This window comes from Oculina patagonica, chromosome 8 (genome assembly GCF_052425735.1).
Source record: "Oculina patagonica isolate OP01 chromosome 8, crgOcupat, whole genome shotgun sequence".
Taxonomy (NCBI): domain Eukaryota; kingdom Metazoa; phylum Cnidaria; class Anthozoa; order Scleractinia; family Oculinidae; genus Oculina; species Oculina patagonica.
Window position 1 is genome coordinate 30,647,116 of NC_135765.1, and position 21,978 is coordinate 30,669,093.

Consider the following 21,978-nt stretch of genomic DNA (forward strand, 5'->3'; position numbering starts at 1 on the left):
ACCTTTTAGGGACGGGCCATTATTTTTTGGAGGTGGTAAGTAAAAAATATCGAAAAATTTGTTTGCAGTTCCCATAATGACAAAATAAATTGTTTGCAAGCACAATTTGTATAACAAAAAATAGTTTGAATTTCGAAGAAACAATGTTTGTAGAGATGCATAAACTAAAAGGAAGTTTGCGAAGGAAAACTTTTCGTAACCGCCCCTCCAAGAAAATAATGGTCCGTCCCCTAGTCCCAAGTTCGGAGCACAATTACTATGATAACCACCAGTACATTTCTTTTAACGTTTATTCAGTCAACATCCTGGAGTTGATGATTTTCTTTAATCTGATCACCTCTGCTTGACAATGCGTCTGATATGAAATGTTGCTTATTCTTGGGATTGGAAATTCTTGGGGATTTACCATCGCCTTATAAAGGAAAATGAACGTTTCTGGTCAAGTTTAAGTTCTGGTATTTTGAAAATCACTCTTCACAGCTACAGAAGATGTCGAGAATTGCATGAAGTCAAACGGTTAACTCGGAATTTTTTTTAAAAGCAAAGCTTCTGTTTTGTCGGTTGTTTAGACGGCAAGGAGTGATTACAGAGTGAAAGTTTGGGGTCAGATCGGCAAAAAAATGAATAAACACGAAGTCCACAGTTTAGCTGTTCTCTCCTTTATTAAATTAAAAATATTTTTGGCCATTGGAGGAACTCGAGTTTCCCTGTATGTTTTAACAGCGAGTGGATACAGATTCTCTTTACTAGTCCATCCATTTTTTAAGTACAACTTGGAAGAATTTCTTTAAATATCACACAATAATGAAATATTTTCCGTGCGATCATTTTCTGAATTCTCCTAACCTGAATGTTAGTTTTTTATTGATACTATTATTGATATTATCAATACTGATCAGAATTGCGACCAAACGACTTGTTACAATTCAGAACACGCCAAAGTTGTCCTTTTTCTACGCTTGATATAAATAAAATATACACCCGATTTATCTCCCTTCCTCGCTCATATTTCATTCGCGAGTATTGTTTGATGTGTGACTACTTGTCCAAGTGAATTTCCATAATTCTTGAAAAACGGAGTCGAGTTTTTCGCCTTCAACCTCGCACCAGTCCACTCCGTGTTTTTAATTTCTTCTTTTCACTCGGCCTCAGGCCCTTCTTCGTCCTCGTCCTCAGCCTTTTGTTCTTGCTCTTTTTCTTGGAATTGTACCAGCTGCGCATGCCTGTTCACGGCCTGTCCGGCAGCATAAAGTACTTTTTCTATCACACCAGCTTTTGGCGCTCGAATGACGTGCTAAGGAGAAACAAAACAAAAATGTTGCATTAGGGCGTATAGCCTGTGTACAGCCGTCCAGCTATAGGGCGTATAAATTGTTTGCTGACTATTTATGCATTTTTCCAGAGGACTATAATGAATTTAAAAGAATTCGGCAAAGACTAAATGCTTTAGGCTTAAACAAATAAGAGCAACGATGCTTTTTTATTTAGCCAATCAGGTACAAAATCAAAACCACGTGATTTGACTTTGTGCGACTTTTCCCGCGCTTGGCACCGGTTCCAAGTTTTCCCGCGCTTACCGCGGGTTACATGAGTTTCCTTAGAGTTCTGATTAGTTTGTTTGCTAACCCACTTGCCACTGTTCTGTTCAACCGTTTTCTAAATAACACGAAACGGAAACAGTCGGTCTTTGCTGGGTTAAGATTGGTTAAGGCAAATCGTGCAGCGCGGTCTTATCAAAGACGCTGTCTGAGAAAATCAGACTAGTCAGTGAAACACTGAACCTTGTCAAGGGTCTGTCAATGAATCACGCGTTGCAGACGCGTTACATTTTTCCCGCGCTTTTTACCGACTACATGTTTTCCCGCTCTTCTTAGATCATCGGCTGCATATTTTCCCGCACTTTTCAGCGGCTCGGTTCGTTCTCCCGCGCTTTTCACCTGTGGTTCACGCTGAACCACACGTGAAAGACAACAAGCTTGCAACAGTCACATTGCTTACACAAATTTCAATTAAAGTAATTTAAAATTAGAATTCACACACAAAAAGTCGCCACAGTACCTCCATCTTCATTGCCTCCATGATAACTAACGTTTCACCTTCTTCAACACTCTGTCCTGGTTCAACAAATACCTGCGGCCGACAACAAAAAGGAATATTATCTATGCTCAACTTCTTCCTCCAAATTCTTCCCTCACTTAGCAACCCACCGTTTTATTTTTGAAAAAAAAAAAAATCGTATGACAAGACAGAGACTGGCAGAAGTCTAAGCAGCTTCCAACGTCTATCCAAGGATTTCCCAGCCCTATATCGAGTTCCCGAGGATGCCTTCTTACACCCGCTTTCAGTGTTACGTGCATAGCTATCTTTCTACATACATCTTTCGACATTGTCTTTTGACATGCTGTTTGAAATGAGCCAATCAAAACCATGTATACCGGTGTTGGTTTCATGCAAATGAGCCCGCAAGTTCAGGAGGTCATGTTAGTGGGCTGTGATTGGCGGATTTCGATCCGTCCTGTTTGTTTAGCACGTCGAAAGATGGATGTCGATAGTTGAAGTGATCATGTCATCACTTACCTTAACAATAGTACCAGTCATTGGCGCCACCGCGGAACCTTGGGAAGCTGCTGAGGGACCACCCCTTAGGAATTTGGGAACCGGGCGACTAACCTTGTGGCAGCCATCCTGAATGAGGTACAGAAAGGAAAATATGAACATGATGCATCGCCGGCGTTGGGAATCTGCGAATTTATTTTAAACAACAAACTGCTAGAATCCACGCCAAGTTGGTTTAATTTTCTTATTTGCAGCATCAGTTAGCCGAACGACTTTGAGAAAGTCTAGCTGTAGATGTTTGCATGATTAACTTTGAGTAAATTTATTTGATTTGCTGACCCTGTCGTTATCTCAGAGCAGTTGCTTAGCAACTTGACGTCAACCCTAAAGCGCCGTACCGACCGTGCTTGCGAGTGCTCGTGCTGTCAGCTGATTATATAAAAACTACACTCTTTTAGATGAGAGAGATTTCCTATATTCGACCCTAAAAATTCCATTTTGATGACGTAGTTCTACAGTTATCTAGGACTTCTCTCTGATTGGTTGTGACTAGCGCGAGAAAATTAAAAATCGCGCAAGAACCAATCCAAATTGAAAGTCTTGAGTTACGTCACCAGAATGGATTTTTTTCGAGTCGTCTCTTGAGTGTTGGTAGAGAGACCTCTGTTTAGTGATGGGGTAAGCAATATACCTTGGTGAATAAGTGCAGGGTTCCCTCCTGATCAACAAGCCAGGATTTAAAGATTCGTCCATCTACATTAGCTGTAAGGCTGGTTTTTGAACCTTCTGACTGCAGCTTTCCCTTCACGTGCATGGGGCGACCATCGATCTACGAAACACAACATGGGATTATCACTAACCACTTAGAATTCACGCCAACTGAATCACCACTTTTAGCTCAAAGATAGTTTTGTTCTGAAGATCGTTAATGACAAATTCCAATTCTTCGACCCGCTTGGCTTTGGCAAGAAGCTCCTCCTTGCGCGAGGCCGCCGCAAGGAGACGTAGTTTTCTTTGAGAACGTATGTAAAAGGAAAGGATGATTAGCTTGACAGGATTCTATGAAGGAACTATTATCATTTCATTCACAAAATACTGCAATAGTAGGATTAGCTAAAGTACATAGGCGATGTACTTCGAATTCACAGATTTAATTATTTAATGGTTACTGTTTACTCTCCAGGTGCTAGTCCATCGCAGGCTAACCCCCTCCCCACCTCTGACCCCCTCAGTACTTGTCACGTTGCCCGTTCTTTCCCAAGAACACAGTACCATGACTTTGGTTCATTGTTTTTTAATGCGGCAAATGAAAAAAACCACGCCATTGCTTCAACTTACCTCAAGTGTATAACTCCCATTCTTGTTGTAAGAAACAATGATGTAAATCTCTAAAATCGAAAAAAGATATTAGTTTAAAATACATTTCTGTTCATCACAACGGATCAGAAATACAAATGCACAAATTATTTTGGCACTTCAAGCCCCCGAGGGGGGCTCCCATATGAAAGGAACGGCGATGCTGATAGCCTGCAGAACAGGCGGTTTATTTTGCGCGAAGGAAAAATTTTTTTCCCTCGCGCTTCGCGCGACCTTGCAATAACCCCGCAAAAAATAAACCGCCTGTTCTGCAGGCTACGATGCTGAAGACAGCAAATGTTAAAAAGGGGAAATCTCCTTCCTCTGCCGCCGCAGATTTAGGTATGTTTACAATATTCAAAACCTTTACCGAAGTACAACTTGTTGATCGTTTCAGCTTTTTATATTCCATCCTTAACATTTTCTTTTCTTCTCAACCCTTCCAATTATTCTCATTTGTATTTCAGGCAATAAAGTCGAGAACAATAAAATATCTTACTTTTGTCGCCATCATCGAGACGTATTCTCCTCTTAGCGACATTGTTCAGTCTAAAACTGACGTTAGAATTCCACACTGAATAGGGATCTGTTATAAAGAGAGAAAGAAATTAATAAACAAGATTATCAAGAATAAACCTCTATTAGTTTAATATTAAAGGGGTTTTGTCACGAATTTTAACAGATTTCTGAACAGCCAAATCTCTATTTGTGTCGTAGGAAACCTAAAAATATTGGTTCATTTTTATTAGCAATTGCTACACTGATAAGAGCACTGAAACTGTGCTAGGATGAAAAATAGATTACAGCTTGAAAAATTAAGGCTAAACGTTTCAAGTTGTTTCCACACGTCTTTAAAAAACAACATTTATAGCCGTGGTTTGAACTCTGTCTGCAAACTACTGTTACATCTTCCTTCAGATGTTCAAAGATGATGTTTTTCACGGGTTTAGTTGCCTACCACTAATTTCAGAACAGTTTTATAGACAAAAAATCCCAAAATCATTAACGCAAATTAACAATTTTTTTTTAAAGAGATCCAGTAAATGAAGGTTATCGCTCCCACTCCACCCCTCCCAAAATACATATTGTTCTCACCACTCGACAGCTCAGCTCGTGTTTCTTGTTCTTGTCGTTCGAGGAGAAGAAGTCCCAGACTGGCTTGAGCCAGCATCTCATGGCTCAGCGGTAATTTTGCTGGGAACAGGTCTTGATAGTGTTGCTGTGAAAAATTAATCACAAGTCACGTTTTAAAACACTGTAAGAGTAATTTCTAACAAAATAGTTAGAAATATTCGATATTGGCCAATACCGCCTGCAAAAGGATAGACTAGTAAATTGAAAATCGGATACGGGCAAAAATTTTAGTGCAAAATGACACAAAAGCACGAAAATTACAGGGAAAAACTCGTGTTTTACGGGCGACGTCAAAATAGGCAAAAGCAAAATCGGCGCGACAGCTGACCATTTCGGCGGGAAACGTGGATCGGAAGTAAAATTTACTTCCGGTTGCCGTCGCAGCGTAGAAAACGTCTGGTGCTGAAATCCCCTAATGTCACTGTGAATACGTCATCACTTTTGAACATGATTCCCTGAACCTCAAAAAACACAGTTTTCAGAAGTGAACAGTTTTTAGAAAATACCCCTGTAAACATACCTTAATGAAGTCAGTATGAACGTCCCCTTCCTTAAAATGGCCGTGTTCACACAAACTTGACAAGAAGTTGATATTTGTGTTCAATCCTACGATCTGGTGAAGAACAAAATAGCGGTTAGACAGTTAATAGCAACAAAAGTTCTAACAGTGGAAAATAGCGCAGGTCAAACAGACATCGCCTTCCAACGCATGAGCCATTGTGCCATTGTGATGAGGCTTGTGTGTCTTAGAGCAGTTTTCAATTGAGTGTCGTAAAACCAAAACCAAAGTAATTACTCTGGCCAATCACAAAGGACACAGACAATCCAGTGAACCAATCAAAACTCGAAGCAAGTACATGTAGCTGACACGAAGCGCGGGAAAACGTGCGTGAGCGCGTCATGATTGGTTTTAGTTTTACTTCTGATTGGCTGAGAAAGTGGCGCGAAATTTTTAAGCCAATCACTAAGCGTAGCAATGTAAAACCAAAGAAAACGCAATTTACTTTCGACAGTCAAGTGAAAACTGCTCTAATGATCACAAGAGCTATGCTGGCAGGGACTCAGTTGCATCTGATAGGTTCAACCATGCCAGGCTGGTTGAAGGGGGGGGGGGGGGACCTTACAAAGGATAGCCCCTGGCCCTACAGGTTAGGGGGTGGGCGTGGGGCCAATCAACCCACTCCAAAAAATTAAAACAATAGAAGAAACCCCTGGACGGCCCTAGACTACTTGCAGTCTATATTTCTTTAGGAATTCAGAAAGGAAGTGTGGGGCGAGGGTTTAGACACAAAAAATGACAATAATGATAATGATAATGCATTTATATTGCGCATTTTCCATATATATATATATATATGTTCAAATGCGCTTTACACATGCTGTAATTTACGATACAATTGTAAAGGCCAGACCACAACACCGGGAGCTTCGTGCCCTACTCTTTGCGAATAGTGTGTGGGTTCTTTAACGTCCCCTGTTAGAAGACTGAAGATACAGGAGACGGGACCTACGGTTTATCGTCCTTTTTCCGAGAAGACTAGAATGTCTAACCATTTGCAGATGTAGTTACAAAGGCAGCACATTCTCCTCAGTTATTTTGAGACCCTGAGTGCTCGAACCCACGACCTCCCGCACAGTAGTCCGGCGCTCTACCAACTGAGCTAACTGAGCATGAGCTGACCATAAGAATGAGCCATTGAGCCATTGTGATGAGGCTTGTGTGTCTTAATGATCACAAGAGCTATGCTGGCAGGGACTCAGTTGCATCTGATAGGTTCAAACATTGCCAGGCTGGTAAAAGGGGTAGGGTCTTTACAAAGGAAATCCCCTAGCCCTATATGTTGGGGGCTGGGCGTGGGGCCAATCAACCCACTCCATAAAAATTCAAACGATAGAAGAAACCCCTAGACTACTTGCAGTCAATTTTTCGCTCGGAATTCTGAAAGGAAGTGTGGGGCGAGACACACAAAAATGACAATGAAAGGAATTGGGACAAGGCAGCCCCCCCCCCCCCCCCCCCCGAATCCCCTCTTGTCCATACAGCGTTTTTTGCATTCGCATTTCTTGGGATGTAAAAACGCTCGTCAGACCCCAAGAGAAAAGACCGACTACAAGTAGTCTTAGAAACCCCTAAAAATGGGCCTTAAGGTGGCCCGCGGCTAATTCCGGGAGCGAAGGTGCTATTTTTTAAATCGAATTTTGGGCATGGAAACCTTAACCGATTTCTCTGATTTTTGGTAGTCGAAAAAACAGATGTTTAAATTTAATAAAGCTTTAAAATTTGGAACAAACAAAAACAGTGAACACGAAATATAAGCACTTTTAAATTAACCTATTTTTTAATAAAACGCGAATATTTTCTAAACGCGAAGATAGATTTTTTCTTATTGCTGTCAATACGTTCAAATTATCCAAGAATTCATGTGAGCAAGTTTCAACGAAATCGGCTGGGTAGAAATTGCTGCACAGTTGACTGTTAGATTTTAGCTTAAAAATATTATGCTTGTGTATTTTTGCCAGTTGTTACAACAACGCTTGTGTAATGTTTTGATTGCATTGATTATTTGAAAGCTTAATACCAGCTAAAACAATGCTGAAAATTCTGAAAAGATCGGAAACTCCTAGCAAAAGTTATAAGCAAATAAAACAGAAGATGTATACGGTGCGTAAAGTGTATTTTTTAAAATATTCATTGTTTTTCGAACTACAAAAAAACTACCGATTTTTTTTCTTTTATTTTTAAGTATGAGAAAATCCAGCATGTACACAAACGGCCTTATCTAGTTTCGTGTGTGTAGACTGGATTCAACTCGCCGAATTTAGTACGTGAAGATGGCTACCTCTCGTCTTCCATTTTGAAGCGCTTTGGAAACCCTTGTGTTCCAGTAATTTATTCAAACTTGCCGCATTCCCAAGATTTTTTAGCACCTTGAAATAAACGGGCGTTCATTTCCAGGTGCTAAATAATCTTGAGAATGCGGCATGTTTGAATAATTTACTGTTAGTTGAGGGGTTTCCTGAGCGCTTTAAACTGAAGGACGAGAGGTAGCTATCTTGAAGAGCCTAATTTGACGAGTTTCATCGAGACTTCACGTTCGAAACTAGATGAGGGCGTTTGCTTATATGTTGGATTTTTGCATACTAAAAATTAAAAGAAAAAAAATCGGTCGATTTTTTTTAATTCGAAAAAGATTGAATTTTTCTAATTTGCAATTTTCGCACCGTAAACCACTTATGCTTCATTATAAAAAAATAGCACCTTCGCTCCCGGAATTAGCCGCGGGCCACCTTAATGCGCCATGTGGCATCGCAAGGCCTAAGTAATTAAGTAAGCAAACAGGTCGTTGAGAGTCTGTGTATAATGTCTATAATGTAGGCTCTGTAGTGCAGAATTTCCGAAGAATTTGAGAAGTGAAAGTCAAGGAAAGAATAAAGGAATTAATTCTGGTGTAGGATCACAGGGTTGAAGTGTTACATACATTATACTGTTGTAATGATTCTTTCAGTAAGCTCAATGCCTGCTCTCTGTTTTCTGACCACACGACAAGTTTGGCAATCATTGGATCATAATGCACTGATACTTCATCACCTGTGGAGAAAATAGTAAAACACAAATGGTTCAAGGATATGCATCAAGTTGTTTGCTGTGCAAAAAGGCATATTGTATGTTAAACTTGCACTGTATGAGACCGAGAACAAGTTGGATGTTGAAGTATAATTTTATCATCATGATCTGTGGGAAATTATGCATGGCCAATAACGCAAGCCTAATCTGGCATGACAACAATCTTTTGACAGTCTTGTCAACAACTAAGTGTACACTAGTATGATAGGTCTGCAATGCGTGAAAAGAGCTGCAGCTTAATATCCTCTACATAATGTCGTGCATGTACCTTGCCGTACTCCTGTTTCTACTCTTATTACATCAGATGGCTGAGGTGTTGATAGATGTAACAAAGGGCCAGCCCCTGGAAGAAAATCACTGAAAAAAGAAAAAAAAAAGGAAAAGAAAAAAGTAAGTTTTTGTTGCCTCTGACAATGCATTCATTAACATTAGAGACACCAGCTACTGTCTTGCAACAGGAGCCAAACCTTTGACCTTTTTTCTACACAGATTAAATTGTCTACCACAGAGCCAGAACAAACAAACAAACAAACAACCAAATAAACAACATTACAGTCAAACCGGATGTTCTTTTGATGGAAACTTTGCAATGTTGCGGCGCAATGTTCCAATATTGATTGACAGTTTGCTCGTCGCAACTTGCAACTTTCAATTCAAATTTGCTCGAGCAATTTGCCAAGTTCCGGTTTTCATTTTTCCCGTATGAAACATCATAATTCCACTTCTGTCTCAGAGAAGGATGAAATAATTGTCCTATGGTCAACTGCTTATCACCAGACTACGATAAGTTAGCGACAGGTGTAGTTGAAATCGCCAAACTTGGAATTGCGCTTAAAAATTCAAATTTGCTCCGCAAGTTACGGCTTACGTTTTGTAATTTTGAAGCATAATTCCTAACTTAGCAATGTAAACTAATCCTGTCGCTTATTTCTCGCATCCTCTTGATGAACAGTCGAATAAGGGGCAGTATTTTCAGTATTTTCTGTTTGTTTGCAACAAAGGTGGTACAACCTCGTTTTATACGGCAAAATGAAAACCGTAACTTGGCAACTTTGCTCGAGAAAATTTGAATTGAAAGTTGCAAGTTGCGACGAGCAAACTGTCAATCAATATTGGAACATTGCGCCGCAATATTGCAAAGTTCCCATCAAAAGAACATCCAGTTTGACTGTAACATTAACTGAAAAGTTGTGGGAACTAGGTCATAAACTCCACTCTCCTTCTGTGACAATGGTAGATCTTCTGACTTAATATGTACTCTGAAAATAATAAAATTTCAACTAGACTTTGTACGTTATTTCCAAATTTATTTTTTCATATTTTTTTTTTGTTGTTGTTGTCTTGTTTGTGTTAAGGGTTCAACTTCATTTGAGCTCAAAAATTATTTCTGGGCAGCTTGGGTCACTGATCACTGATGAATAAATGTATCATTCCAGTGTATTCCACCAAGCTTTACAACATCTTTCGTTTCCATCATATTCTCGTATTGATTCATTTCCAGGGAACACAAATGGCAACCGAATGAATACAATGACAGATACCTATCAGGATCCTCAGCATAGATTCTGGCCTCAAATGAATGCCCTGTTAGTTTAATATCCTCTTGTACAAGTGGTATTCGTTCTCCTGCTGCTACTCTCAGTTGCCACTCCACTAGGTCCTGCCCTGTGATCATCTCTGTCACAGGATGCTCAACCTAGCACACACAAAAACGTCTTGTGAGATCACTTTTTTGGTCAATATAATTTCTATCAAAACTTCTTTTTAGGCTTAAGAAAGCTTTTCATTTCCACTGAACAAAGTAAGCTACCACTTCATGTAACAACAATTCTTTGATACACCTGATGGAAATTGTCTTGACAAGCCTACTCTATTCCTTGGGGGGGGGGGGGGGACTTCATATGGAAGGGGTGCAGATGCTCGTCATCTTACTAAGGGGTGTAAATTTTGGATTTTTGGTCTTGCTTTGGGTGTTCTGGGTAAAACACCAATATTTTTAGCCATAATGGTCTTGTTTAGGGCTACGCACAAAGAAATATACAAATATATATTTCATTCTTAATCACAAACTATTTTGCAGTCCAATCGGAATAAGCTTTTAACCAAATCTTCGGTATTTTAGTATCTATTAGGGGCCGAGAAAATCTTGAGCCACACATGGATTGGTGTCTTGTAGGGGTTATTTTCAAAATTTCCAATGAGCATCCCCACCCCTTTCATATAGGAGTTCCCTCCCCAGGCTCTTATCATTGTTGAAAACAGTGAAATTAACAAGACAAGTCAAAATGCAGAGAGAGAAAAGTTATTGTGACTGAAAAAAAATACACAATACAATCTGCATGTTCTTGTCAACAATGATTCATGGCATACAGCAGCTGTAAGTATCAGAAACTAACAGTTATAATTAATATATAGCAATTGCACTTGTCTTACTTGTAACCGAGTGTTCATTTCCATGAAGTAGAAGTTTTGATCTTTATCCATAATAAACTCAACAGTGCCTAAAGAAGAAATAAACAAATTCACTCCAGACATATCCACCTAGCTAAATCCAGTCGAGTCTGGCCAGGAACCTTACTTTGTATTTCTCTTCACACAGGAGTATAAATAAAGTACAGTCGAATCTTGATAACTCAAACCCTCAATAACTTGAACCTCCTGGTAACTCTACCCTTTTTCAATTCCCCTCCAGTTTGTTTTGTTACTAATTTTTGCCTTGATAACTCAAACTCCAGATATCTCAAACCTTTTTCGATTTCCCTTGAAGGTTTGAGTTATCGGGATTCAACTGTAATGGCAAATTATTAGTCTAAGGGTGCAGTGATATGATAGAGTGTTCGGGTGGGGTGACCTGTGACAGACACAGACATCCCATCTTGGGGAAGGGACAGGGACGGTTGTAGAAAGTACCGTTATGTATTTATTCGATTAAGCACCCTGTACTAATACTAAGAAAACTCGGTCTTCTGGGTAGTCTCTTAGTAGTACTTAGTCAATTTCAATCTCAGATTCAATGATAGTCATAACTCCTCTTGTGTCCTCTTTTAAGGAGGGTGGGGGTGGGCGCTTATTTGAGGTTGGGCGCTTTATCGAATATATATGGTATTCCAAATCCAAGCTAGTTGTTTTATACCAATAATTTTCTTTATACTTATCACTTGTCTGTTTAATGACGCATTGATATTACAGCGGAAAATTTAATTCAGACTCAATAGCAACTTAGATTAATTCAGACTCAGTTGCCTACTGCATCATACCTGCTCCAACATAGCCTACAGCCTTCGCTGCCCTCACTGCTGCTTCACCAATCTTCTGTCGCATCTCTGAGGACACGCCCGGTGCAGGGGCCTCCTCAATGATCTTCTGATGTCTTCTCTGAACACTGCAGTCTCTCTCAAACAAGTATACAGTGTTCCCAAGGGTGTCTGCAAATACTTGAACTTCTACATGTCTAGAAAAAAAGATGTAAAGCACCACATTTAAAGTCAGCAATTATCAAGGTCATTTCCCGAAATAGAACAAAACATAGATTTTCAGCCAACAATGCATACACTAATTGATTGGGAAACTGAATTTTGAAATAAATAAGGGGAGGGTCACAGGGGAAGCAAGACTGTACAATTCCTCCACATATAAATAGGGGTCATGAATGGTCAAGTGCTCACAAAATTAGGCCTCTGCTTGGAATGCTCGCAAAATTTTAGTGGGTGATTGTTTGCCCGTGGTGGCACATTTTTACAAGTGCTCGCATGATCGGATTTTAGTGGAGGTAGCTTTTTGAAAAGCGCTTGTTGCTCGCAAGGCTAACTCTTGTTAATGCTCGTGCTTGCAAAAAAGCGCCCTGCTAACATGCTCGCAAGGACCATTCGATACCCCAATAAATTAATGTACAAGCCAATAAGTCATAATATTATTGTTTAAGTGCCAGTACCTTGGAGTGTCCACAAACTTTTCCACCAGCATGTTGTCATCATTGAAGGACTTCAGAGATTCCCTTCTGGCTGATTCTAGAGCATCATCAAAATCTTCAGGCTTCATAACAATCCTCATTCCCTGAAACACAATGAAGTCATGAATTAATCAAAAGCTTCATAAGGTAGCCATGCATGGTACAGAAGTGTTATTTCATGATTGTAAAAAAGAAAAATACCTTTCCACCTCCACCTCTTACTGCTTTGAGCATAACAGGATATCTGAAATGAAATTGATAATATAACAAGGTTAAAATTCAATTAAATTAAAATTAAGTTAATAATAAAATATAATCTATTAGTATAGAGTAATTAGCCTCACCCAATTCTTTCTGCTTCTTGTCTCAATCTCTCATCTGATTGGTCATCACCATGGTAACCTTCAATGATTGGCACTCCAGCATTGCCCATGATTTCCTTAGATGTACTGCGGTAATAAGAGAAGACACACACTGTATATGAAGTCGGATATAATACATGTATATTTAAGTATGAGCTTACTAAAAATTGTTTTCTACAGTCATAACATTTTGAAATTAATCCCTGAGTGAACAGTTCAGGGGTTAGTATAGTATATAGTAACTATATACTATATTATGCACCCTGAGGCTGTGCTCTAAACCCCAGGGGGGTACTCCGGCTTGTAAATGACGGGGATGATCGAAGGATTTTTTTGGGTTTGAAATTTTTGATTCCGGGATTTTTTTGGGTTGGAAAATTTAACAATTTTTTTGGGGGGTGACTTGATTCAAATAGGATATTTTTTGGGTATTTAAAACGAACTATTTTAAGTGCCTCGGCGCGGCTTTGGCGTATTTATGGTATGATGAATAATCAAACTCGAGCGTTACATTGCTCCTCCTGGCAATTTAGGGGTAATTTGAGAAGGGATTTTTTGGGGGGGTTATTTTTGGTCCAGGGATTTTTTTGGGTAATGTCGGAAGACTTACTAGGGATTTTTTTGGGTCCTGAGTTTTGCCTCCATTCGATCACCCCCGTCACTTACAAGCCAGAGTACCCCCGCTGGGCTCTTATCCAAAGAAATAAGGTTACTGATTTAATAAGTCATTTACCTTTTGATACCCATATCTCTGATGGCTGAAGCTGGTGGTCCAATAAATATCACACCTTCCTTCTCACACAGCTGGGCAAACTCTGGCTTCTCTGATAGAAAGCCATAGCCAGGATGAATAGCCTATACATCAGAGAAATGATGATAGAAAAAATGTACCGGGTATTTCAATATACAATACAATCAATTCCATGCAATTCACAATAGTATATAAAATGACCATCCACCAACTGATAATTTTGTAAAATAAATATAACAACTTCACTTGTGTGTCCTTGCAGCGCAACACTTTCTAAAGTTTATAAATGAATAATAATAGCTTTGAAATTTTGGAAGAGGAGAGGAAAGGTGATTATAAGTCAGGGGAAGGGCTAGGAGATAAACTCTGCCTTACACACTCTCTGATCTGGCATACCTCAGATCACACACGAATATATCAAGATGTTTGCTTGTTCATTATACAATTACCTGTGCTCCACTCTGAATTGCAACTTCAATGATTTTCTCCATTTTGAGGTAACTTTCTCTTGATGCTGCAGCTCCAATGTGGAAAGCTTCATCAGCCTGGGATATGACATTTTTTGTAAATTAATTAAAGGGTAACTTTCAGTGGTGGGAGATGCAGTGGCATAATGCATATGATTAGTGTGCTGGTTTCTGGATCCAGCAGGCTAGGCTTGAGCCCTGGCCTGGGTCATTCTCTGATTGTATTGTGTTCTTGGTCAAGACACTTAAGTCTCATAGTGCCACTCTTATCTCAGGTGTATAATAATAAATGGGTACTGGCAAATTTAATGCTAGGGGAGAACCCTGCCATGGACAAGCATCCCATCCAGGGGGGAGTAGCAATACTTGTAGCCACTTCATGCTATGTAAAGCAGGATAAGCTCGGGCCAGCTGAGGGCCATTAAAAAAAAAATTCATCCCCCCCCCCCCCAAAAAAAAAAAAATATGTTGGCACCTTTCATTTTTTTTTTCTGAGGGGGTAAGTAAAAAATGAGCAAAAAGTCGTCTTTTTTCTGATGGGGCTAAGAAAAATCGGGTTTTTCTGACGGGGGGGGGGGGGGGGCATCATGTCGGCACTTTGATCTTTTTTCTTTGGGGGTAAATTTTGACTTACCTCGTCAACAGGGGGAGGGGGGTGGATATAAAATGGAATGGACCCTGATGGGCCACTGGCTTGTACATGTATACAGACTTAATTACTTGACCATTAAACAAAATATTACTAGTGTATAACTCACCATATCTACATGCATGGAATTTGCATCAGCATCACTGTAAACTGCCACAGTTCTTATTCCCATTTTCTTTGCTGTTTTCATCACACGACAAGCAATCTCGCCTCTGTTGGCTATGACTACTTTCTTGATAGCTTTTGGACCTGCAAAGCAAGTAAGATTAATCCACTTAGTCCCAAGAGTGAAACTCTGATAAGACCATATCCCAATAAAATGTTTTGTTTCCCACGATCCCCCTGTCTCTTGTGATGGTGGGTCAGTCGGTCTGGCAAAAAAAAAAAAAGAATGAACATCTTAAGGGGTCTGGGTTCATTTAAGAAGCCAGGAGATGCAGAACCAAAAGATTTTGTTTCAGTCAATCTCTCTCGTGTGCTTGTAAATAAAAGTACTTGCCTCTTTGACAAGTGAATCTGGATTTTTATTTTTTACATTTCCAAAAAAAAAATGGGTTGGTCGGGCGATGGGATTCTTCACATTAGTTCTTAGAATTCAGCGGTACATCAAGGCAATCAGTGCCTAAGTTGATCGTGATGAACTTAACAATTTTATGCCTAAAATTAATATGTTCAATAAGTACTGTGTGAGAGGTGTGGTGGCCTAATGGTTAGTATGCTGATCTTCAGTTCGGATTAACTGGTCAAGGGTTCAAGCCCTGGCTGGGGTCATTATGCTGCGTTCTTGGGCAAGACAATTTAATTTCATGGTGCCTTTTACTATCCATAGAAGCAAATTTAATCCTTGGGGATACTCACCCAAAATCCCTATAATTATGGGTAAGTGCTGCCCAAGGATGTCGTGATTTTGGGCTCCCAATCAAGAACAGGGAGAGTTGCCCAAAGATCACATGGCGACGGACGGTTGAGAAAGAAATAAAGGAGATGGGGAAGACCTGGGAGGGCATCAAGTTCATGGCAAGGGATCGCCAGATGTGGAGGGAGCACGTTGCTGCCCTACATGCCACCTAGGCATAATGGGCATGAGTGAGTGAGTAATCAAGAACAGGGTATCCATTTTAGAGATGATTCCTAGAATGGGGTATTTTCAAATGCACAATAATAATAACTCTGTTGTCATGAAAACTTTTAAGAGCTGGGCACCCAAGATTTTTTTTATACATTTAAGAGCCTTCCCGCACCCTGCAATAATTTATTATTTTTTTTATTCTAAGAGCACAACTTTGAATCAGAATGCCTGTACAGAGACCCAGGCAGCACATACCCACCCATTACATACCAGAGTATGCCCTCCCCCCCCCCCTCCCCCCGGGCCTACAATATTATGGACTAGCCTCTGAATTAGGGACAAGTAGAAATACTCCTTTGTATTTTATGCTACATAAATCAAGATTAGCTCTGGGCCATTCCATTTTATGTCACACCGCTCCTGTTGTTGAGGTAAGTCAAAATTTACCACCTAAGAAAAGAAGATCAAAGTGTGGACATGAATGCCCCCCTATGAAAAACCTGATTTTTCTTAACCCCATCAGAAAAAAGCCAACTTTTTCCCAAAACCCTTTAGAAACATTTGAAAGATCAAAGAACGCCGATAGAGCTACCCCCCTCAGAAATGACTTTCAAAACCCCTTTAGAAAAACTTGTCAACGGGGGGAGGGGGGTGTATAGAAAATGGAATGGCCCTCTAGCTAGGGGTACAACCTAGTTCTCGTACATATATTCAACAAGAAAGGGATGATATCAAAATCTGGGAAACAAAAATATATTCTTTTACTATTTTATTACGTAAAATTGAATAAAAGGCAGTAATCTTAAATGCTTATTATTATAAAGAATATAAAACCTGATAAACTTACCAGTGGTATATTGGGCACCAAAAGTCCACCAAAGTTGTTTCCTACTAGTTAACATTCAAGATGTATATTAGAAAAATATTAAGCATTTAATAACAGTATATAATAATTTACATAAGGAGTAACAAATACCTGTTTGCACCGAGAAATCGGCAAAATAATTTACGTCCTAAAGGAGCAGCCATGTTGGACGCCATTTTGAATTTGCGTACAAAGAACGGGGCATAATACACGTGATATATGAAGTAGCTACCTTCTATGTGGATGCTAACGCTGACATGAGCCCGTCGTTCGCTTCCATAGCAACCAGCTGCATTGTGGGTTAATAACAACATGGCGGCCTGAAATTTTTGTCCGCGATTTTTCTGTGTGAAGTTTTAAAGCCTCTATTGAACATTTTTCATTGTTGAACTTGTGGATTCTTTATCAAGATATGGGGCAAAATATTAACGAAGCTCCTCCGGGTTCACGGTAAGATTTTGGTACATATTGAACAAAATAAAAACAGATATTTACGGGCTACATAAGATGTTTTAAATTTTGAATTGAATCTCTTTGCAGGATTACTAGAATTGAAGCAGCAAGAAAGATTGAGCGGTTTTGGTGTTCGTATCGTGACAAGCAAATGTTCAAGTTGCTTAAATATGCCATTTGTGCAGCGGTAAGTTTACAATATCTTCCATTTTTTGGCATCCACTTTTAAACTTCTTGTGACTTCAAAAAACTATCAGGGATTTGTCTGCTCAAGTTCACGTTTGATGTGTTGTTTCTAGGAGCATTCCCTTACCTATGAAGTGTTGAGAAAAGTGTCACCTCTTGAAGCAGATCTTCTGCGGGATCCTGTTATCCAGGCTAGAGTCAGATTCAGGTAATTGAATAAACTTTGCACCTGATAATCACAGCACAAAGAAACGTTTATTGTGGGAATTATGTGCTCAAGTTCGGTAGAAGCCAGAGTTTAAACAGCTTCCTGAGGATAGACCTCCCAGGAATGGCAGAATAAATGTATGTACCCCCCCCCCCCCCGTACCCCCACCAGCCACTCAGGTCACAGTGACTGGACTAGACTCTCATTGTGCATGTACAAGAATGTAGGGTGAAGGCAAATAAATTATTACTTTTTACTTTCTCATGAAAATGAACCCAGTAATTTTTGTTGGATTTAAGTCTCCTACTTCCGAACATATTTTTGTCACTACATAACAATAGTTTGACCCTGCCGATATATTGGGAAAAATGTATGAAGTCCTCCTCTGTTCCCAACCTGTTCTTCAGGCTAGCCTAGGGATCTACATGTACCCCTCATCCCTGGGAAACCCTATACATGCAATTAATTGTACACCCATGTTATACAAAAATATGTATTTCTTCAGAAGAGATGAAAAAAAATTAATGTTTTATTTGTTTATCTTGTGCAGATTTGGAGGAGCAGAATTTCCACCCATCATTATGTTCAAGATTTTCATTCACAGTGGAGGGCAAGGTGTCAAGTATTACTGTGGTAAAAAGGTCATCAAACCTGCATCTGAGGTAATTGAGAATTTTCCTGCTTATTTTTTACCTGCATAAAGAACTCCTTGTACCATGACAGTGCATAAAATTATTTCTAAAATTTGAGAATCATCAAGACACATCCAGGCCTGTTTGTAGCTCAGATTAGTTTTGAGGCTTTCAATTCAAGCATCATTCTATGTTTACCAAGAGAAGTCAGAACAATTTATTACCTGTAGATGTTTTATATAGGCAAATGTGTTTAGTAGATCTGTACATGTACATTTATCGTTGCCCACTGGGGAAAGATTGAAAACACAGTTTCATCAGTAAGTCAGGGTCCCTGAAGTTACGTGTACAAATATGCACATTATGCACAAAATTTTAACAGTACTGGTGTTGTTTTTCAGGCAGCAAGTGATTCATTGAGACTGATGGGAAATCGGAAGTTTTATGATCAGCTTATAGCAGACATGTGTCAGCATGAAAAAGACAGAATAACAGATGAAATTGATGTGACAACAATGAAAGACTATATGCAGGTATGGCAATGATCCATGGCAACTTGATCTCAAACTATGGACTAATAGTCTACATGTTGCATAGCTTTTAATGGATCACTCCAGGAACAGGGCTTTGGAAAAGACCTTCACCCGTCAGAGCTCAGTGGACATAAAATTCATGCAGCTCCGGGATCCCTGGAGCATAAAGAAGAGATGTTTTCAGCTTTTTTATATTGCAGCACAAAGACAGCCACCTACTTCAGATGTAGTTGAAAGTCTTAGGGCAATAATGTGAGCCCCTCCCAGGGGTTTCAGGGGAAAGGGAACAAAAGAAAATAAAGCTAGGAAATTCAATGCAGGAACATTAAATTAACGCTGTGTTTCTGATATTCTAGGGATCACAAAATTTAACAAAGCACTTTTAGGGAACAAGGAAACACAAAGGAATTTTTTTGGGGGAACAATGGGATCATGGCATGCTCTAGATACACACATCAGTTCACTACTATGTACTTTTGTCTAAGAAGCAAGACCATAAGCCAAAATATTATCTGACTTACACATATGGCTCTCTTACTCAGTCAGCTTTACTATTGTGACTTAAATTACTACTGTACATCTTATCCTCGACATGGTGTCTTTCTTCTTGACAGTATTTAAGCCATGTAGATGAGTGTCCAGCAGAAACTGGAGGGAAGTCCAATACATGGAGAAGACTCACTCTTGATGGTATGTTGACTAATGCTCTTAAAATTATTTCTTATTTCATTGTCATCTGTCAGATAATTGTTTTGTCACTTTTAATTAGAAACAAAATTAACGTGTGGGAACCTTTTTTGGAACAACATGGCCTCGCATCTTTCATTTTGTCCCCAGTAAGTCCTGTATACGTAAGCAGAGATTCCTCCTCTGTTTCTTCTCATCTAAGATTTGGCCTTTAAAATTCCACACTGACAACATTAGATCTACAGCATTCCATTTTAGGTTATTGCTTGGTTTTAATTTTTTTTCCAAAGTTGACTTGCAACCAATCAAAAGGGAGAGAACAACACAGTTCTCTCTACACTATTGGCAACAGTAAGGAGTTTTGGGGTGTTGAATCTCGGACATGGCTTGAGCAGGGGGGAAATTGAGGGTGCAATAAGAGGAATCTGTATTTTGTAACTCAGCTTTGATAGTCATTTTCTCTTCTCATTCTAGCTATTCCACGGCAGAACATAGTACATGATATCTTCAGTTTTGTGGCATGTGGTGTTACAACCTCTAGACTTGTGGAAGAATGTCCAGATCTGTTAGCCATAAGACCAGCTACTCAGGAAATTCAAGTGGCCAGTATAAGAGCTATACCCATGTACAGGTATGACAAATATTTCTTAAATTTTTGGTTACAAAATACATTTAAATATTATTGGTGTCATACAAACTATGTTATATATTTTAAATTTTTTTCTCAATCAGGAGAAAGCCACAAACAGATTTAAACAACCCATCTCCAGCCAGGAGGTCACGCCAAGCTAAAGCGAGAGTCGCAAAAATGAGAAAAATGTTTGGATTGGAATCTCCAAAACCAGTAAGTACAGAATCCTCAATAATAATGTAGTGACTTACACAATGATATGTACATACAGGTTTGCATTGGGCCTGATAGACCAATCAAGGCAGAGCTTATCCTGGATTCTATGGAGGGGGACATGGGGGGACCCTGAACACCGCAAAAATAATACATAAACATCGCATCACTGTAAAAAAAAATTGATGTAACACCGTCACCGTAATATAATCGAGTTGACTTATCCATAAAAACGTATAAGAATTGGGTTAAAGATTAAATAGACAAAATTTGACTGTATTTTGTTATAAATTCAACATACAAGGACGGATTAATGAAGATAACAGAGATAAATGTAGTTCTGCAAGTGTTAGGCGAGAAACAGTAACAGTAACACTGCTAATAGTCTCGTTTCACCAAACACCGTTGGTTAAAAAACACAAACATCGCACACCGTAGGGTTTGAGATCACTGCAATACAGCAAGATTTAATTTTATTCACCGCAACACCGCATAAAAAAATGAGCAACACCGCAACACCCCATGTCCCCCTCTCTATGGCATTTAGCGACTAGGACTGTTTCTATTCCCCCCTGAATTGGGTGCTTTAGAAAGAGGTAGGTAGTATAAGAGCCGAGAACACAACGCGGTGAACCCTGCCTGGGCTTGATCTGCTCTCCAGCACACTAACCGTTAGGCTACCACACCTCCCAAGTCAAAATTAAAACAAAATTACATTCAAACTGAAAGGAAACCTCAGCATTAAAGTTCAGAGGTTAAAGTACCCCCCTCCTCCTCCAAAAAAAGTAATAACAAAAACAAGATTGGTTAAGACAGATAGAGCAGTTTTCAATTGAGTGTCGTAAAACCAAAACCAAAGTAATTACTCTGGCCAATCACAAAGGACACAGACAATCCAGGGAACCAATCAAAACACAAAGCAAATACATGTAGCTGGTACGAAGCGCGGGAAAACGTGTGCGAGCAAGTCACGATTGGTTTTGGTTTTAGTTCTGATTGGCTGAGATTTTTAAGCCAATCACTAAGCATAGTTATGCAAAACCAAAGCAAACGCAATTTGCTTTCGACACTCAAGTGAAAACCGCTCTAAAGCTGAATGTACTTGAACTTATTAGATATTTAAATCTGTTTTGCAGACTGAAAGCCGGCAAGGAATACATGTAACACCGATGGTTCAAGAGCCTGAGGATGATATATTTGAGGACGATGACTGGGAAGATCAAGCTGATAAACTATACGAATGGACACAGAATTTATCCCTTGATGAATTAGGAATTACATCACCATGAAGACTCTACTAACAATTAATTAAATTTTGGAAAAAAAGTGTTTTTAATCACTAATGACCAAAAGTGCAGTCAAGTCAAGAAATGGCTTAGCTTCCAGCCCTAAGCATCATTTGCCATAAAACATGGAGGCTACAAAGAGGTGTTACAATAACCTTTTCAAAAACTGGTCAGCAATGGTAGCTGTGGTACAAACAGTGAATCAAAATTGATAGTGACTGTTATTTGCCATCAGTTACTAATACACAAAAATGTGGCTTGCGTTCAAAACATTTTTTAATAATGCACCTCTAGTTTTAACAAATTCAAATGTTGAAAATGGATTTTTGGAAAAAATGCCTGTAAATAGTAAGAAGTCTTAATAGA

General features: G+C 39.3%; 2 protein-coding genes across 3 annotated transcripts; one reads left to right on the forward strand and one right to left on the reverse strand.

Moving 5' to 3' along the window:
- Positions 1 to 873: 873 nt before the first annotated feature.
- LOC144664468 (methylcrotonoyl-CoA carboxylase subunit alpha, mitochondrial-like) lies at positions 874 to 16,989 on the reverse strand. 2 transcript variants are annotated; one of them, XM_078525615.1, is made up of 21 exons: positions 16,895 to 16,989; positions 16,766 to 16,809; positions 14,959 to 15,098; positions 14,183 to 14,278; positions 13,716 to 13,837; positions 12,965 to 13,069; positions 12,822 to 12,864; positions 12,603 to 12,724; positions 11,929 to 12,122; positions 11,105 to 11,172; positions 10,213 to 10,367; positions 8,940 to 9,028; positions 8,526 to 8,635; positions 5,567 to 5,659; positions 5,008 to 5,131; positions 4,412 to 4,498; positions 3,895 to 3,944; positions 3,248 to 3,385; positions 2,578 to 2,685; positions 2,059 to 2,130; positions 874 to 1,294 (listed from the first exon to the last, which is right to left on the reverse strand). In XM_078525615.1, the coding sequence occupies exons 1-21, from the start codon at positions 16,957 to 16,959 to the stop codon at positions 1,139 to 1,141; spliced, it is 2,181 nt and encodes a 726-aa protein (XP_078381741.1). In that variant the 5' UTR covers positions 16,960 to 16,989; the 3' UTR covers positions 874 to 1,138. The 2 variants fall into 2 exon arrangements, with proteins under 2 accessions (XP_078381741.1, XP_078381742.1); XM_078525616.1 differs by having other exon boundaries at positions 16,766 to 16,806; positions 16,895 to 16,987.
- An 89-nt stretch (positions 16,990 to 17,078) lies between these two features.
- Positions 17,079 to 21,953, forward strand: LOC144664482 (uncharacterized protein CXorf58-like). Its single transcript, XM_078525641.1, has 9 exons — positions 17,079 to 17,233; positions 17,324 to 17,423; positions 17,536 to 17,630; positions 18,181 to 18,292; positions 18,664 to 18,795; positions 19,410 to 19,485; positions 19,957 to 20,113; positions 20,215 to 20,326; positions 21,463 to 21,953. The coding sequence occupies exons 1-9, from the start codon at positions 17,196 to 17,198 to the stop codon at positions 21,613 to 21,615; spliced, it is 975 nt and encodes a 324-aa protein (XP_078381767.1). The 5' UTR covers positions 17,079 to 17,195; the 3' UTR covers positions 21,616 to 21,953.
- Positions 21,954 to 21,978: the final 25 nt, after the last annotated feature.